The 19905-nt window shown below is 40.1% G+C and overlaps 1 protein-coding gene across 3 annotated transcripts in view; it reads left to right on the top strand.

The window, feature by feature from the left end:
• TNMD (tenomodulin) overlaps positions 1-19693 on the top strand; it is a 181579-nt gene extending 161886 nt beyond the window's left edge. For 2 of the 3 annotated variants that reach the window (XM_078065328.1, XM_078065325.1), the window contains exons 3-8: positions 4896-5027; positions 13873-14013; positions 14232-14333; positions 17067-17220; positions 18852-19018; positions 19316-19693. In XM_078065328.1, the coding sequence (XP_077921454.1) occupies positions 4896-5027; positions 13873-14013; positions 14232-14333; positions 17067-17220; positions 18852-19018; positions 19316-19525 (906 nt within the window). In that variant the 3' untranslated portion in view covers positions 19526-19693. Of the gene's footprint in view, positions 1-4622; positions 4731-4895; positions 5028-13872; positions 14014-14231; positions 14334-17066; positions 17221-18851; positions 19019-19315 lie in introns of those variants that run through there. The other variant, XM_078065326.1, reaches the window with a different exon arrangement.
• Positions 19694-19905: the final 212 nt, after the last annotated feature.

Here is a 19905-nt window from a genome sequence, read left to right as displayed (position 1 = left end):
ACCTCAAATTCAACATGTCCAAAACCATACTCATTATCCCAAACTAGTCCTCCTCCATGTTTCCTGACCCCAGTGAGTTGCACCACACTCCACCCAAATGCACAAACCAAAAATACATGAATCATTTTTTTATTCCTCCTTTTTTTCTCACCCTGTATGTCCAATCTATCACCATGCATGTGCTACCTCTAAAATATATCCCAAATCTGTCTACCATCATTATTATCACTTCCTTAGTCCAGACTAATATCATCTCCTGACTGATTAACATTTTAAAATTCTTGCTTCCAGGGGCCCTGGGTGGCTCAGTCGGTTAAGAGTCTGCCTTCGGCTCAGGTCATGATCCTGGAATCCTGGGATCAATCCCCACGTTGGGCTCCCTGCTCAGCGGGGAGTCTGCTTCTCCCTCTCCCTCTGCCCCTCCCCACTTGTGTTCTCTCGCTCACTCACTCTCTCTCAAATAAATAAATAAAATCTTTAAAAAATTAAAAAATAAAATCAAGTTCTTGCTTCCTTACAATTCATTCTTCTCATAGCAGTCAGAGAGATGCTAATAAATGACAAAGGAATTGTGTATCTCCCTTGCTTAAAACACTTCAATGAATTCCCATTGCTCAAAAAGTTGAAAATAGAGCTACCATACGATCCAGCAATTGCATTACTGGGTATTTATCCCAAAGATACAAATGTAGGGATCCAAAGGGGTATGTGCACTCCATTGCTCTTAGAATAAACTTCAAACCCTTACTATGGCCCTTGTGGCAGAAACTATGAATTGCCTGCCCAATATGTTGCCTCATTCTATAACAAAACCAGCATTTTGTTAGGGGTAGTAATAGGCTGAGTTGAAAATAAAACCTCCCCATGGGGCGCCTGGGTGGCTCAGTCGTTAAGCATCTGACTTCGGCTCAGGTCATGATCCCAGGGTTCTGGGATCGAGCCCCGCATCGGGCTCCCTGCTCAGCGGAGAGCCTGCTTCTCCCACTCCCACTCTCCCTGCTTGTGTTCCCTCTCTCGCTGTGTCTCTCTCTGTCAAATAAATAAAATCTTTTAAAAAAAAAAAGAAAACCTCCCCAGACTCCACTATAGCTAGAATTGGCCATCCAACCCAGTTCTAGCCAATAAGATAAGCAGAAATCTACAAGATAGGGCTTCCAGGGAAACTCCTATTTTCCTGATGGAAAGAGACAGATTCAGCTGTCATATGTCTTTTGTTCTTTTGCATTCTCTCCCTTTTCCTGACGGGGTGTGAAGCAGTCATCTTGGAAGCATGAAAATGGAAGTCATGCTCAAAGGATCACAGAATAAAGATATGGAAGCTTGGGTCCTAGAACTTGCACAAGCCCTGGACTGTTGATACTGAGGTTGTCATGTCAGAAAAATAAACCTCTTATTTTGTTAAACCACCATATCTTGTTTTCTTTTACATGCAGCTAAAAACAGTCCTAATAGACACAATCTTGTATGGTATGGTCCTTGTCTATCTCCTCAGCCTTGTCTTAGACAACTTTCCTCCTCCTTCACTGTTTTACAACCACACTGATTTTCCTTTTACTCTTCAAATACAAGATCTCTTCTGCTTCAGGGTATTTGCATGTGCTGTTCCTTCTGCCTGGGATAATCTTTTCCTCACTCTTTATCAGCTAACTTCTACTCATTTTTCAAGTCTGAGCTTAAGAAACATCTCAGCATGGACTTCCCTGACACCTCCAATTCAAATTAGGTGATTTCATAGCACCCTGACCTTTTTTTTCTTAGCATGTTTCATAATTTATATTTTTTTCTTTATTTACAGGATCTTTTTCCTTCTAGTTTAACGTCTGTCTCCCCAGCTAGACTCAGAGCTTTATAACGTCAGGGACTGTGTTTGTCTTGTCTAAATATATGTCCAGCCCCTATAACAGTGCCTACCACATATAGGGCACTGAGTAAACAGTGCTAATAAATGAACAATTTACTGCAATTCCATGTGTTTTGTGCCATTTTCCCTGCTCTACTGAATCAGAATTAATCATTGCCCCCATCCTTCCATGGCATATTGCTTTGACCTCTATTTTAATTAAATACTTTTAACAAATAAAGCATGTTTTTAAAGATCTCAAAATCTGTTCGGGAGAAAAACACCTATAAGTGAACTATAATGCAGTATAAGTGCAAGATTTAAAGTATGAGTAAGATACAAAGAAAGAACAAGGAAGGGAAATCCAAGCAAAGAGTACAGCGTGTGCAAATGCCCCATAGTGTGAAAAAGCAGAGGGTGCTCAGTATCAATAAAGGGTAAAGTATAAGGAAGGCATTGGAGGCATAGTGTAACATTGTAAAGGGGGAAATCATCTAGCATAGTAAACATAGGTTTCTCCATGAGACTACTCTCATGATTTTATCTTTTTTTCTAAGCTTGGTTAAGAATTGTAAAACAAATAAAACCATGACTTATATTTCATAAATTACATAATCAATTTCACGCATAATTATGCCTGCAATAGTTGGAAAATTATTTTTCTTTGAGACATTAGGATGTGGATGAAGTCACATGTACATGCTTCATGGCCCTGCCCAGTAGAGAACCCCAGTTTACTCCATCTCTATGAAAGAAATTATCCAAAATCAAGGCTGGAGACGTAGGCAGAGTCCAGACCATGAAATGTCTGTGTTGTCACCATAAGTAGCTTTGATTTTATAGACAATGAATAGAAATGAAAGGATTTTAAGCAGGGGAAAGATTATCCCCAGATTTGCATCTTAGAAAGAGCACCTTGAAGGCAATGAATTGGAGGCAAAGAAACCAGTTAGAATTCTAATGCAACAGTAAAAGTTGTTGCAACTAAGGCAGTGGCAATTGAGAATGGAGAGAACAGAATTGGAGAGATAATTCAGAGGCAAAATTGACTGGATTTAATAATTGATTAGGCGTGGGATGAACAAGAAAGAAAAAACTAAGGATCATTTGGAGATTTCCATTCTAAAGACTAATCATCGTGTCATTTAATGAGGGAGATAATACGGAAAGAAAAGTATGTTTGGAAGGGAAGATAATTAATTCAGTTTGAGACGTGTGATATTAGAACTGCTTATGAAATATCCAAGTGAAGAGATCCAACAGGTTAGAGAGACACATGGGTCTAGAGCCCTGAGAGAACAGCCTGGATTTGAGACCTCTTAGAGACCTAAACTAAGCTTTAATGGTAAACATAGGGAGGAAAGAATGGCTTTGAAGGATGTAAGAATTTAGAATCCACAAAATTTGGTGACTGATTAGATCAAGGGAATGTGAAAAAGAGAGGGGAGTCGGGGACAAACCTCAGTTTTCTGGTTTTGGAGCCTGGTTGGATGATGGTTCCACTGTTATGGACTGAACTGTGCCCTTCACCCTACTAAACTCATATGTTGAAGCCCTAATACTCATTATCTTAGAATGTAACTATATTTGGAGATAGGGCTTTTAAAGAGGTAATTAAGTAAAAATAAGGTCATATGCATGGGCCCTAGTCCAATAAGACTGTTGTCCTCATAAGAAGAAATTAGGACATGCATAGAGAGAGAATGCCATGTGAACATGAAGAAGACCATCTACAAAGCAAGGAGAGAGGTCTCAGTATAAAGCAACTCTGCTGACACCTTGATCTTGGACTTCCGGCCTCTAGAGCTGTGAGAATATAAATTTCTGTTGTTTATGCCACCCAGTCTGTGGTACTTTGTTATGGTACCTCTAGAAAACTAATATAACCACCAAGCAAGATTAAAAATATGGAGGAGAGTAGGTTGGGAAAAGGGGGTTTCAAAAGAAGAAGTTTTATGTGGGACATGTTGAGTTTGAGGTTTCTGAGGTACATCCAGGTAGAGATATTCAAATGCTTTGAAATTCAGGAGATAGAAAGGGATTATAGATACAGATTTAGAAATCATTGATATGCAGCTGACACTTTAAACTATAGGAGTGGGTGAGATCATCTAAGAAGAGTATATAGAGTTAGAATATAATCAAGATAGAACCATAAGGAATATTAACATTAAAGAACAGACTGAGGAAGAGAATTCAGGGAAGGAAAATAATCAGAGAGATAGGATGAAGAGAGAGAGAAAAAATGTATCATTAATCTTTTAATCTGGTTTTTAATTGTAATTAGTTGAGTACATATTGATCTCAGTCCTCAAAAAGTTTTATCATAATGGAGGAGGCAGTACCTTATTCATTTCTGAATCTCCAACACCAAGTACAGTGCCTGACATTTAATATCCCTGCAATAAATATTTGTTAAAACAAGTGGAATTGAAATCAGGACTTCATTCCTTTTTTGTTTTGTTTGCTTATTTCTGGAGTGTGCAGCATGTGTTGCCACTGATATTTTAAGTTCATAGTGAAAAATCATTTCAATGTGTCCTAGGTTTGGTCCCCTTCCAAGCCAACCCCCAGGACAATAGTTTTCATTATAACCTTCTGTCTCTGCCATTCTGGATGGAGTTCTGTGCACAGAAGTTATATACATATATGGGTATATCTATGTAACAAATCACAGCACAGGAGCCCCCCAGGCTCCCTCAGGCTCTGGTATGACATATTTGAGCCATATAAATTCAGCTTCTCCTCTGGCATCTGTTAGCTGACTCACTTGCAACTCCACCTCAGCAGTGGTCTCTCAGTCCTCTCAAAGCAGGAAAAGAGTACTGTGTGCTGAGAGAGCATGGCAAAGAATCCTCCAGAGAACTGTGAGGACTGTCACATTCTAAATGTAAGTTGATTCATATTTTTTCCCTTTTGAGCAGAAGCATGGTTTCACAGATTTATCGTATTGCAATGTGAACATTAGAAAGTGAAATCAAAGGTGACTTTGAAGTATGGCTTGCTATTTTAAGAGCTATTGTGTATTGTTTTATTCTCTCTGTTCTTTGCTTAGGCAGAAGCTTTTAAATCCAAGAAGATATGTAAATCACTTAAGATTTGTGGATTGGTGTTTGGTATCCTGGCCCTAACTCTAATTGTCCTGTTTTGGGGGGGCAAGCACTTCTGGCCGGAGACACCCAAAAAAGTAAGTAAATGCACATTAATATCTAATGCTTCTGTTTTGAGTTTGATTGAATTTAATTAGTGCTTGACATGTATATTACTCTGAAATGAAAATCATTAAGTCCCTTTTGCATATATTTTCTGGTGGTATGAAAAACTGAATCAAGATTTTGCTTTCTTTTATTTGCCTAATTATTTTGGTAAGGGAAAAATATGTTTTCTGTATTTCAGTTAGTAGTAATAGGAGTAGAATTACGCACTTTTTAATAATGCTCGGCTTTAAGAAGTTAAGACTCCTCCTAGAAGCAAATTTTTACTGTAAGAAAAAAATACTTTTCATCTTTCTTTCAATTATCTGGGCAGAAGCTGATGGAAAGTAATTATACCACCACATAAGAAGAAATCACCAGAAATGGCAGCAAAGGATTTTCAGGGATTATGTTTCTGACTTAACGCATCTGCTCTGAGGACAGGCAGCTAACTCCTTTTCAGAAGAAGCAATTCTCATACCTGACTTCACATGTATTTATGACTTAAAAAAAAAAAACTAGAGCTTTTTGGCTCCTCACCAGCCACAATTGTCACTGACCCACTGAGATAGTAATGCCACAAGGTAGAAACAAGTCATTAATCACAGGTACCTCCGAAAGCTTCTGATAGCGAGATCATTTGGTATACCTAGGTGGCCACTGTAGTTGATATTAGTGTACCTTAATGTTATGATTACTCTCAGACTCACATGCAATAAGCAAGTTTAGATGTGACCCAAAGAAAATCATAGTTCCTTCATGCTAACAATTTCCATTTAAGAGATAAGTAATAAATGTACAAGCTACAAGGTATGTAGATGGTTTTCTGTCTTTGCCACATTTTTCTCTCTGCATGTGGGTTGTTGTTACTTTTGCTATTAATTTGTTATCATGAGATGTTCATTTCTATTTCATAACAGGTGTAGGAAGAGAAGGGCATATATCCAGGAGGGAGAATGAGAGACAAGAAGAAAATGGGTTAGCATGGACTACTGAGAGCCAAAGGAGTGATAGGAGCAGAGAGGAAAGAATATGGATAGATGAAAAAGGAGAGGCAAAGGAGAGAAAATAGAAAATTAACTGAACAAGTGTCCAAAAGAAAACAGAGAAATAAGGCATAGCTACCCTTGGATTCTTCACCTCTATTGCCATACCCAGTTTCATTTAGTCCCAGAGGCTATCTTATCAAGTTTAAATAGGAAGGAGAATGAAAAGCAAAGCAGCCCATCTTGTTGGTTCACCTTTTTATTTACACCTTGTTCCAGAAAGGATTTCAGGCATCACCCAATGCCTATAGTTATCCATTTCTCTCATTCTCTCTCTCTCTCTCCCCTCTCTCTCCCTCTTTCTCTTCTCTCTCTCTCTCTCTCTCTCATTTCTTGCACTGTGCCCTGCTTCTTAACTACTTTCTGTTCACATTTCTTTCTAGAGAATCCACCTATATTCAGGCTATCAAGGTGGACAAAGAAATAGAGATCAGGAAGGAAACAGCAAATGAATAAAAGTGCCAAAATGCATTCCAATCCAATTCAGCTACCACTTAGCCAATTCCCTAGGTAATGTGCTGCCCCACAAATTGAATATTATTGGATCCTTTAGACAATTATAGGTGAGTTAGAGGACAATAACCCCTTTTGTGCTCCATGGTCATAATGTACTTAACTGAGTGTGGTAGGTAGCCAGCCCTTTTGACCACCTGTGCAAGCATGACTAAACATGGGGCCAGATGGCCTTTCTTGTTTTATTGTAGCTGTTGGTACTGCAAATGCTATTTTGAAGTTTATGTGTTTTTCTAAACTTTCAATGTTATTTGCCTCAGTGCAACTATAAATGACTAAGTAAGACCTTGTTTTTATCTTGCAAGGTGCCAAACTCACTAACAGGGCCCATGGTTCCCTCTGCTTCCGTATCATATCATCTTTGCTTCTCACGTCAGTTCCCTTTTTAATGCATTATAAGGAACAATTCTGTGATTCCTCAAACCAAAAGTAAAACCTATTCAGTGCATGCACAGAAGAGGTGGGGTATGCTACCAAATAAAGTTTATCAAGAATCAAATCTCTCACGAAGTAATCCATCTTGGGATGTGCTTTTCAGCAAAGGGATTCTCAGAAATGAACAAAATTATTGCAAAGTAATCTGGTAAAAGACAATAGGTGTCTCCTAGGTAAACTTTTTCCACCATGAACAAAGGTTATTTGTTCCCCATTCCAATTGGGAAGTTGCAATTTATAGTCTTTGATATTTAAGTCCTGGCCTTCACCACAAGACCAGGCTGGGTCCATTGAAAACTAAAGAACCAGCTGGAGATGTGAATGCTTCCCTCAGTCTACCACTACCTTCAATTCCCAGACAAAGAGTCCAAGAGACCATCTATGTTTCCAATGGCTAAGATTGCCAATAAGTCTGCCTCGGAGCTGACTTATGAATCCTGGGAAGAGAAAAGTAGTCAGATTAGTCTTGGAAAAAGATTTGCAAAAGAAAAGGATCCAGGCATCTTGCACAAATTAAAGACTCTCCCCTTAAGAGTATGGCCTAGCAAGAAATAACAGCAGATTAAAATCCAGGCTCTTCTGGACTTTCCTTTACAACCTATGGGACCTGTGGGGACCATGGGGCCCTTGGTGGACAGAATTGTTGATGCTGTTGTGCTTATGGATGGAGAGATTTGTTGCTCTCCTGGGGCTTCCTCCAAGCTCTTAGTGTTTGCTCCTCTAGCCTCCATCATATCTCCTTTTTATTTCGTTTTTTTGACATCTGTTTAAAATAAACAGTATTTACTTAACGTCTTACATCTGGTGTTGACATTTCCATGCCAGTAAGTCGTTCTTTTCCTTCTATTACCTCCCACCTTGGTGTATACAAAAGATCCAGATTCCTGATCCCAAAGTGGGAGTAAGACATGCTTGATTACCTTTCCTCACCTCAGGCATGAGCACACGTGCACGCATGCATACACACACACACACACACACACACACTCCAGAAACAGAAAGGCATCAAAATGAAGTGAAACAAAAGGGATTAACTCTGGGGTAGCTGCTGCACTCCCTTATAGGCTACAGACCCCTAACCCACAACCACATATAGGAGCCACTTGAGCTGAATGAAAGCCAGACCATCAAATTCTGTATTCAGCTTTCTCAACCAAGCAGAAGGGACCTATTCAGTCCCAGAGATTTTGAGAGCACATCACAATGAGGCTCCACTTCCAGGCAGTGACTGCTCTGGGATATTTGAAGCCAATTCCCTAGAGGAACATTCTTCTTTAAACCTCCCTGCATTACACATTTAACTTGAAACAATTAGAAGCCAACTCCCCAGCTAATTAATCCAACATGGAGAAAACAAGTCATAAAAATCCCAGCCTTTAAACCAGCAATTTATAGATGCAGCACAGACCTTATAACCTATCCCCTCTAACCCTTTGAAGAATGAGGCAGAAAGATGATAATTTAAATAAATGAAATTCTGCCCTTCCTGCCATATCTAGGAACTGCCTGGTGACTTTAGGGCTCTTTAGAAACCATAAGTCCTAAGGCCCACACAGCAATCAACAGATTACTGGGAGCGTCTTCATAACTCCTACATACTATCAGAATGACAAGAGAAGTGGTAGGGATAGGTGGGCATCCTTCTGCCCTCTCCCCCCAACCTCAACTACAAATAATCATTAAGACAGCCTCACCCAGGTTTGCAAGCCCAATTATCATCGTAGGCTAGAAATCCTTTGCTTAGAAAAAACACTTCCGGGGCGCCTGGGTGGCTCAGTCGTTAAACGTCTGCCTTCGGCTCAGGTCATGATCCCAGGGTCCTGGGATCGAGCCCCGCATCGGGCTCCCTGTTCGGCGGGAAGCCTGCTTCTCCCTCTCCCACTCCCCCTGTTTGTGTTCCCTCTCTCGCTGTGTCTCTCTCTGTCAAATAAATAAATAAAATCTTTAAAAAAAAAAAAAAGAAAAGAAAAAGAAAAAACACTTCCTTGCTAAGTCTGGATCCAGCTTTCCTGGGCCTGTTTCTCTAATGCTAGCATTGGCCAGAGACCCACTTTCTTCTTCTTCTACTCCTCTTCTTAGCACACAATTGATACAACTCTCCTTCCTGAGTTCCCTGGGCTTTCCTACACAGCAGTTTGGTGGATAAAATGTGGGTCTGGAGAAGCATTCATACCCTCAAGGAAAAAGTTGGAGTTGTAGCTGAAATCTCTTTAGCAGAGGGACTGAGCTTCTCCAGATGGTGCCACATCGGCATTTTAAAAAAGAAGACTTCTCTTATTTCATTTTCCTCCCAAACCATTGCAGGAGCAAAGTCCATCCTCACACAAACAGCAACTCTCACTGGGCCAACTTTTGCTCTGAGCTATTAGGAGGCAGCCCCAATTATGTGTACCAGGACTCTGGCTACTGTGGGCACATTCTTATTCAGTCCCTTCATTCTCCTAAGGCAGCATTTGCTGAGCAACTTACATGGCACCAGCAAGGGAAACCTGGGTCCTCAAAGGGAGCTGTCTTTCAGCCACTGAGAGTGGCATTGGGGCTGTATAAGGAAAGCAGCCAGGTGATTAACAGGTAGTAGCAGTCCGATCATCAACCTAACAGGTGTTAGCCCAAATCTGAGCAGAACTAATTTTGTCAACTACTCAACATTGCATCTGGCAAGGCATGGGAGATAAAGATGGGAACTGAAACTCCAGAGAAACTTGGTGACTTGCCCAAGGTCACACAGCTTTTAAGTGGCAAAGTTGAGGCTAGGACTAGAACATGGTCTAAGGATTCTTTCTACTGTTCTTACATTGCATTTAAGAATAAGGGGTGGTGGGGACAGTGGGCATGGGATAACTTCCCAGCCAACTTGAGTCTGTAGATGAAAGAAATGGTTTTTTCTTGTTGAAAAAGAGGAATGTCTGTGCTGCTTATGCCAATTTTTTTCAGGGCTGAGAACTGGTGATTGAAGATGCAGAAGTCCAACTTTGCATAAGAAACAATCTGTCTGCTCTGTGTTGGTAAAGAAATACCCAGAGGCCCTTTAATTCCCACAGGCTAGGTTGGTAATAAAATGGTACAATGCATTCTCTTCCCTTCCTTCCAGCCTAACACCTGCTAGCCAGCTATTCTGAGCATGTATTTCACCTTTGGAGAGTGTACCTCATAAACAGACAGTAAAGGATGAAGGTGGAGAGAAGAGCAGCTAGATTAATCACAGGCTTCAAGAGGCAAACCTAAGCCAAATGTCCTCAAATCCCTTTTAGGAAAGGCTAAAGGTACTTGCCCCCAGAACAGATCCATCACACTGAGGTCTCTGGCAACATTACTTTTTATAAAAAGCTTTCTTTTCTACTCTCAGAGATTGCCACAGACTGAGGCAAGAAACAGGAAAAATTGTGAAAGGGGGATGTTAGGGCTCATTTGCTACCTGAGTAGAGGCTTTAACTGGATTGAGGAAAGAATTCCTGGGCAGGGAAGAGAAATGAGTTTGTTTTTGCTCCATGTTTTCTCAGTGTGCTCTTCTTACATCTCTCACTGCCTGAACTGAATCACATATTTATTTCATTTCACATCTGAGTCATATTCCACTCCATAGGCTTCCCTGTCCCACTCCAGTGTTCTGGTCCTTATAGTTAAGAGCAGCCCTACATGTGGGTAGAATAGGAACCTATTTGAGTTGTGCTGGAAGGATGCCTTTGCCTCCAAAATATCTCTTATTCCTGGTGTCATTCTTCTTAAAATCCATCATTAGTAATTCATTCCTTAGAATTAAGTATTGCACTCATTTTTTAAGAGACAAATACCCATCCCAATCATCTTAGTGTGAAATCATTTGTCAAATTGATTTCTTCTTTGACATAAGGGACCTGGCACTCCATGAGATTCCAAGATGTCTAGACAGGAGACAAAGGGATAGAGGGAGATGGGAAGAAAGGGAAGGACTAAGAAGGTACAAAGTGAACAGGATATGAAAAGAACTAGGTTCCCTAGAAACACCAATGATTAACTTTCCCCATTTGCCAACTTGACAGACGTGTACTCCTCATCACACTCTGTCCTTGCTCTGTCCTTCTTGAAGTAAAGCTGAGTTGGGGTGCAGTGTGAGATGAGCTACTGAGAGCCCAGTCATACGTCTCTCAGGCCAGTCATCCTCTCTCTGCTTTAGTTAGTGCCTGGAAAGGACAAACCCATTTATTCCTTCCTCTCCAGAAAGACCCTCAGCCCCTGAGCCAGTGAGCTTAGTAGAGAGAAAAGTATTTCTGAGGCCAAAGTCATGAGCTCAGTCTTCATATGGGCCAGTGGAACTTGCATAGCCATTACCCAGGCAATGTGCTCCACAGGGACCTGGGCGAGACAGTATGTCTGGATTTGCTCAAACCCATCCCCAAACAGTCCAAAGTGGGCCACAGGCATCATCTTCCTAGACAAGGACAGTCTGTTCCAAAAGGACACCTTTGATAGTAGAATTCCATCTGGGTGAATATATAGCTTTCCACCCCCACCCCTTATCCAGGATTCACATATAAATGAAGTCTTTCTGATCTCACTCCATTTAGCAATCTATCACTGCTTTAAAAAAAAAAAAAAAGCCAAGAAGCTGGTTAGTGGATACAATCAGAATTGACACCTTCTCCTCCATCAAAACAAAAAACAAAACTAAACTAAACAAAAAACCAAAAAACCTCTTTGAAGGAATGTTGAAAGTAATCAAGATCTGCTGAGCTTGGCAGTTTCCAATAGTTTTCATCTAGCAAGGTGTCCAAATGAAGTGCATTGCCAACAGTGCAGGAAAACTCATTCCACAGAAGTACACTGAAATTCTAAATGTCACCAGTATGGTTCCATAGTCTTCTACTAATGATTGAAAATACAGCCTCTATTTTTCTTTTGCCCAGGTAGGCAGCATTCCAACATCCCCTAGTCTCTAACCTCATTTTTCCATGCAATAGTCCATCAGTAGTGTTACTGATGAAACAAACACCTCACCCCACCCCCAATGACTAGTAGTGTCGACATTTGTCTCAACAATGGATAGTATTTCTGAAGAAATTCCCTCCTTTTGGGAGATCTGACAAGACCAGATCTGAAGTAGATGCCTCTGTCCTCTACTTAGGTCAGGCTGACTGAGAGTTCAATTTGTTGCCATAGGTAGAAGTTTCTCAAGCTGGCTGCAGAGCTGGAATTGAGGACATATTTATAACTAGAAGCAAATAACAAGCCTAAAGGAATTTGTTTGCTACCTGTCACAAACCAGGCCAGACTTCCTGAGTTAACTCTGCAGTGGCTGGAAGGTTGTAAATACCATTTTCCTTCCCCTTTTAAAGTATGGTTTCTTAAAAGACATTGCCAATGTTCAAAATGTCTCTTTATGAAGATGAGAATTTGTCATTGGTAGGAAAAACTTATGTTGAATACTTAATACTTAATTGAGTACACTCAATACTTAAGCATTGGCCCTGTCCAAGGCACTGTAGAGACAAGGAGGTAAATGACATTGTCTCTTCCTATTCAGCAGTTACATAGACTTTTCACACTTGATATAACATTGTTTCTACAAACCCTTTCAACTCGTTTCTCTACTTGAGTTGTGGAAAATTTGACCAGGTTAAACTAACATTTAGTCACAGACACTGGCAGACATTAAAAAGCAACCCAACCCAGTACAAGCTCTAAAATGCTATCACTGGGAACCATATCATTAGAAAGCAACTTTGGCTCTATAGATGACTTGTTTTAGGGGGATTTTAGTTTACCCAATTTTTTTCCTAACGAAAAATGAGTATGATAGCAGATGGCATCCTAACAACAGGGATAAGACAGATTTCCACATGCCCATAAGGTCTGGCTTGGTTTATGATAGGTAGTGAATTACTTTAGGTTTGTTGTTTGTTTCTAGCTACAAATGTGTCATCAGTTATAGCTAATGGGCTTACTCCTATACTGGGACACTTGATGGGACTGGTCCTCTTGGTCCTAAGAAAAAAATTGTCACTTTTAGAGGGCCGGAGAGAGTCTGGGGTTTTGCTGCAACCACTCAAGAATGACCTGATAAGGAGCCTTTCCAAGGCACTGTTCTTGGAAGATACCATATTACTTAGTGCGGGGCACTTGACACAGTTGCTGAATTCTATATACAGGAGAACTTGAAGCCAACTGAATTAGGTTTGGAAAACAGAACGCAGGAATAAACTGAGTGGGTTTGATTAGCCCATAAAAGAGAGGGTCAGGGGAAGGCAATAAATGTTTCCTGGAGTTGAAAGGGAAAAAGGACGCAATTGAGGTCAGGGTAAGACTATTACCTAATATTGGCCAAGGAGAATGGTCTTCAGATTCTAAAAAAGACAGACCCAAGACTATTGAGGTAATATTAAAGCCCTGGATAGATAAGGAGATAAAGAGCAATACCTAAGCATTCTAAATGTGTTCAAATCTCTTTCTCAGCCCCAGTGAATTTCAGGGGGAGAGAGGGGGTGAGCACTTGGAAAGGAAGTGGTAACTTAAAGAAGCAGCATCAGTTTAACATAAGGGGAAAATACTTTACAGGCTGGTTTGCAAAAATATCATTTGCTATTTAGTCCAGGCTGCCAAGAAAACTGTTGGAATTTTAGTGATTAGTTCAGCAACTTGGGTTGAATACAAAATACCGGCTCTGAAGGGATCCCCATATCAGCTCCAGTGCCAAAAAGCACCTCACTTTAATCTTGAGTCTCAGAGAAATCCCAGTGGTAAGCTGCTGAGATGGCACCTCACCACAAAAGCTCCAGAAAGAGAAGGTGCCCCAAATATTATGCAATTAAAGTGTCTTATGAAGGGACACACCGAGTATCTTAGAGCTTGTTTTCCTCTGTTATTCCAGACATATGACATGGAGCACACTTTCTACAGCAATGGAGAGAAGAAGAAGATTTACATGGAAATTGATCCTGTGACCAGAACTGAAATATTCAGAAGTGGAAATGGCACTGATGAAACATTGGAAGTACATGACTTTAAAAATGTAAGTTGGATATTCCCCCTCTCAAGGGTTCCCACTTAAAATATTAGAACATTTTAGTCAAGTTAAAAATAGCCTTAAGGCTCCACTTAATTTATAAGACAAAGCTTTCCTTTGAATTCAGATTTTGCCATCCTGGGGCCTTAACGGATCAGGGAACTCATTAACTTTGGCTATTTCAGGAAGTTTTGTTTTGTTTTGTTTTGTTTGTCTGTTTATAGGGTTACACTGGCATCTACTTTGTAGGTCTTCAAAAATGCTTCATCAAAACTCAGATTAAAGTGATTCCTGAATTTTCTGAACCAGAGGAGGAAATAGATGAGGTATGTAAGAATATTCATAGTGGTAGGAAAAGCCATCAGTTATTGGGTGTTAACTATGCGCCAGATATTGTACTAAATGCTTTACTCTCATTTGATTCTCACAATGACCCTATAGTAGGTGCTATCATTATCCCCATTTTCCCCTGTGGAAACTTGGTTCAGAACCAAAAAGTGACTTGCCCAAGGTCACACGGTGACGAGCAGATTGGGATCTTGAACTCAGGCCTTTCAAAAAACTAAAGTTCATGCTGTTAGGTGCACAACTGTACTTTTATATGTGGGTAGCCTTTAACATTATGTACATTCACTTCCAAACCAAAGTTCTAGTTAAGAGGGGTAAGTTGGAGGAACAAAAACAATCCTGCTTAAAGATAAAGTCTTAAAAAACAAAAGTCCAGAGACCACCTGAGATCCTTGCCACTTTATCACACTGTGGCATTCACTTATTTTAAAAATTTTAGTTCATTCACCTTACCATTGTATGCTGGGCTGCTAATGGAATAATCTGCACTTAACCTCACTTGGAAAGGCAAAAGCAAAGAAGGTGAGAACTACAGTGTAATACAAATTCTCTGAAAACATAATGCCAGGCCAGGGTAAGGTAACCTAAGATACTGGTGCAATCACTAAATGGCCCCCGAAAGCCTAGTGGGAGATGGAGGATTATGGCCTAAAACACAGCCATCACTAAAGCCCTTCAAGCTCTTAATGTTTCCCTGATACTCTGTCTGTAACTAAAGTGTGTTGCTATCAGTGAAGCAATAAGGCGAACCTTAGCTAAGGCCATCTTGTGGCAACATATTCCCCCTGTAGCCAGAAGAAACAAATGTTTGTTTGGTTTGTTTGGCTTCGTTTTAGTGTTTGACTGGCAAATCTAAAATGAAATTATGGCAATGGCACAGTGGTCTCTCTATATACTGTAAAGACCTCTTTCTTCTCTCTCTCCCCCATTCTTTTTCACTATCTTCCTACATAGCTCTTTCCATTTTAATTCTCGCCTACCCATTTATCTTTTGCTTTTGCTTTTCTTATTGTGGGGGCAAGGGAGGGTGAGGTGGGATAGGGAGCACTTTATCCTTTCCTTTACCCAAGTCTCAGAGCTATCATTGGTTCTCCCAGACATGCCACTGGTCTCCTTATGGCCAGAAAAATTACAGGCCTTAGTTACTAGAATTTCCAAGAAAAAGAAGAAGCTTTCCCAAAGATGATGCTCTGCTCTCAAGGCCTATGGTAGTGAAAAATTTTGGAGATTTTTTTTAAAATAAGCATAAATTCAATGCATCTGAGGAATAGAACTTCCAGGATATTAGAAATTACTGCAGGAGGCAAGGGTAAGATGAAAGGAAAATCAATAGGATAAAAAGGTACTATATGCTGCTTTTTACAGAAAATAATGTAAACATTTGAGTAGGGCCAGCCAGCAATTAAAGCCCTAAACTAAAACAACAAGATTAATTTTTCTGAAAAGATAAAGGCAAAGGCCCATAATGTCTCATTTTGGCCCTAATTTATTCCTCAATTTTGCCATATCTTTTAAATAACATAAGTACTTATCTCGTGATAGTGAGATTACTTTACCTTCAGAAAATCCATATATGTGTGTATATATATATATATTCAGGCTACAGACTTTTTTATGAAATAAGTTTGTGGTTCTGGATGACAAAACCCCTCTTATTCTATACTTTTCACCACTGTATCTATGGTTTGTGCATGCTAAACATGCAGAGTAGTTATATAAATAGCCTTGATTTTGCTAACAAAGCTAGTCAGCGTACCAACCTCCTTTTTTCTACAGTCCCTTTCAATGCATCCCAAGGTCTTTACAGACTCAAAGGCAAGGGAGCTAAGACTTTCGAGTTTTAAATGACTAGGGGAAAAATTATACAAAGCCATATTTCAGAGAACAAATAAAAACACTGAAATCATAAAGCTAGAAAGCAACCAAAGAGAAAAGTAAAAGCCTTATTAAGAGTAGGGGGAAATGTCAAGGCCTAAAAAACAAGTGAGTAAGAAGTAGGTATACAAGGTAACTACTTCCGGTACAAGAAACCAAAGAGAAGGCAGTGTTCTTGATAACGTAAGAAAAAAAACTCTGTAAGACAAACTGTAAACATCTAGAGTGAAAGGAGTAAAATAGTGGTAAGGCCAGTGAAGTCACAAGCTGGAGACTTGACTTTAAGACAAAAAAGACATCTTTTGTACTACAACTAGCCACCATTAACAGGCAAATCTTGTAAAACCCAAATATTAGGTTCGGTTGTTATGTAATTGATCTCACCAGCTTGGACTATAAGAGTTTTTTCAGCTTGAGATCAAATCCTGTTTGTAATCTTAGTTGCAAGCCTAAAACATGCTGGCACTTACAACATCCATTTAAAAGGGCAAAAACAAATGTAAATCACTCAGGATTCCAGAAGCCCAATTAAAACATACATGGCCCAGTGGGAGGCCCAGAAAATGATGGATAGCCTTCCTAGCTGTGAGTGAAATGGTAGCAGAGAAAACTCCTGTTACGGTAAGCAGCCTTACTGTTAGACCCCCAGAGAGGGATCAGTTGGTAACTCTCCCAAGGGCACCTACTGTATGCACATGACAGAGCTAGTTCACTGGCAGCCCTGGGATTGGAATTGTTACTCAGACTCAAAATAGAGTGTTTTCCAGTATCCCATAATGTCTCACTCATTTTATTAATTTCTCCTCCTATCCCTACCTTGAACTTACTTCTCTCAGAATGAAGAAATTACCACAACTTTTTTTGAACAGTCCGTGATTTGGGTCCCAGCAGAAAAGCCTATTGAAAACCGAGACTTTCTGAAAAATTCCAAAATTCTGGAAATTTGTGATAATGTGACCATGTATTGGATCAATCCCACTCTAATAGCAGGTATGCCTTCTTCTTCTCCTCCTTTTTCTCCTCCTCTTTCTAAAGTCAATAACAGGTTAATGTTCCCATCATTTAGAGACTACATTTCTAAGAAAACAAATGATCAGCTTATATCTTGTTAGATGAAACTGTATATGCTGACTGCCAAGGGAAGAAGGAATTTTTTACAGCCAAGTTATATATCAGATAAATTAATGCTGACAAGCTTTTAAATATCCCAGCAAAGGTAATGTCACCCTAATGTGACCAGTGATAGCAAAAATCTAATCTTTCTTTGCACATCTATATTCAGTGCAGTCAGGATACCAAACTATCCCTCAAACCACTATGTACCCAACCCAAGAACAGAGGAGAGAAGAGCCAAAACAATGTCCTGTTGTCTCAAGAATGATTCTGTGTATTAAATGGCGGCATTCCCCCCGAGAAGATAGGACAGTCACTATAATACAAATTTCTTTGTGGCTGTTTTAGGAATCACTATAAAAGTGATTGAGTGCTACAGCTCTAGAGTAGAAGAGTCCAGCTCTCAACTTCCAGTCAGCTCATAAAGAAGGCAAAGGTCTCTGGACATCTTATTTTGCCCAGCTAACGGAGAGTCCGGCCTCCCTCATTCTAGACAGCCTAGATTACTATATTACTCAAGAGAGGCCACTCTAACCAGTGCAGGCATCTACTGGTACTCTTTGGCAGCTTAAAAAAAAAAGGTGACTAAATACAATGTGATATTCTGGACTGGATGCTAGAAATTCTGCTTCAGCATTCTTTTTCTAAAAGACATTAGTGGAAATAATGATGAAATCTGAATAAAGTCTATAGTTTACTTAATAGTATTGTACCAATGTTAATTTCTTAGTTTTCATAATTGTACCATGGTTATGTGAGATGCTAATATTAGGGGAAACTACATAAAGGGTATATAGGAATTCTGTACTACCTTTGCAATTCTTCTGTAAATGTAAGATTATTTCTAAATAGAAAGTTTTTTCTTTTTAATTTAAGACAGGAAAGAGAGGGGGAAAGGGAGGAAGACAGAGGGCACCAAATCAAGTCCAGCAACTAAAAAATATTTACTGAGCACCTATCATAGGTAAAATCATTATGGGAGACACCTAGGTTCCCTGTCTTCATTTTTTTAAAGATTTTATTTATTTATTTATTTATTTATTTATTTAAGAGAGAGAGAGCATGTGAGCAGGGGGAGGGGCAGAGGGAGAAAGAGAGAGAATCCCAAGCAGACTCCACACCCAGCATGGAGTCCCACACGGGGCTCGATCCCAAGATTCTGAGATTATGATCCCAGCCAAAACCAAGAGTCCAACGCCCAGCTGACTGAGTCACCCAGGTGCCATCCTCATCTTTAAAATTAGGATGCTAGTAAGGCAAAGCAGTAAGTGTTTGATGCCAAATGAGCAAAGAATAGGTCTGTGTACATTAGAATAGTCAGATTTGTTTTCGGAAATCTCTTTAAAATTGCAGCTGTAGGAGTTTGGAAAAGTGGTTCATGTTTGCCTAAATGATGGCAGTGAGAAGACACAATGAAAAACTCTATTCCCAACACCATAACCCCAAGCACTTCTTTCAGGAACCATTTGCAAAGCAGGTGAATCACAACTTTGTGTTTATTACCTTAGTTTCAGAGTTACAAGACTTTGAGGAGGATGGTGAAGATCTTCACTTTCCTACCAATGAAAAAAAAGGCATTGAACAAAACGAGCAGTGGGTGGTCCCTCAAGTGAAGGTGGAAAAGACCCGCCATACCAGACAAGCAAGTGAGGAAGAGCTTCCAATAAATGACTATGTGAGTTACGTTCATATTACTCTTGTTAGAGGGATAGCAAAGAGCCCTCAAAAAACTCACTACCCCTTAGATCAAAGTCACTAAATGGAGAATGGTCATTGTTTTAACAAAAAAATATTTAAGAAACATGGAATCCCTAAGAGGTCCATTCATAATCAATCTTGATCAATCTTGATCAGACTAAGGAATTTAACTTCTCATCAGTCCCCAACTCATGTAGTCTTGTAGTCCTTCCCTGCTTGGTGGGCCTCTTCTTGGTGAAGCTTCCCCTCCAACCCCGGTTTATTCTTCTTTCAGACTGAAAATGGAATAGAATTTGACCCCATGCTGGATGAGAGAGGTTATTGTTGTATTTACTGCCGTCGAGGCAACCGCTACTGCCGCCGCGTCTGTGAACCTTTACTAGGTTACTACCCGTATCCATACTGCTACCAAGGAGGGCGGGTTATCTGTCGTGTCATCATGCCTTGCAACTGGTGGGTGGCCCGCATGCTGGGGAGGGTCTAATGGCAAGTTTGAGCTCAAGTGCTTAAACTTCTGGCAGCCAACATATAATAAATGCATGCTATTCAATGAATTTCTGCCTATGAGGCATTTGGCTCCTAGTAGCCAGCACTCCAGAATTACTTGTAGGTAATTCCTCTCTTCATGTTCTAATAAACTTCTACATCATCATCAATGGCCTGATTGCTGCTGAACACACTGGGTAAGTGTTTGCTCAGAATGTTTCCTGCAACTGAAATGGAGCAGATCTGTCTAACATGGATGACAATGATGGAAACTGGCATTGTATCAGGTTTGGGGAGTGGGAAAGGGCAAAGCATAAGGATTCTCAAATACCATAGTTTACTACGCTGTATTGAGAAAGTGGAAATGAGGGGCTGATG

Source organism: Halichoerus grypus, chromosome X (assembly GCF_964656455.1).
Source record: "Halichoerus grypus chromosome X, mHalGry1.hap1.1, whole genome shotgun sequence".
Taxonomy (NCBI): Eukaryota; Metazoa; Chordata; class Mammalia; order Carnivora; family Phocidae; genus Halichoerus; species Halichoerus grypus.
The sequence above is the reverse complement of the archived record's forward strand: the minus strand, read 5'-3'. Positions and strand labels throughout refer to the sequence as shown.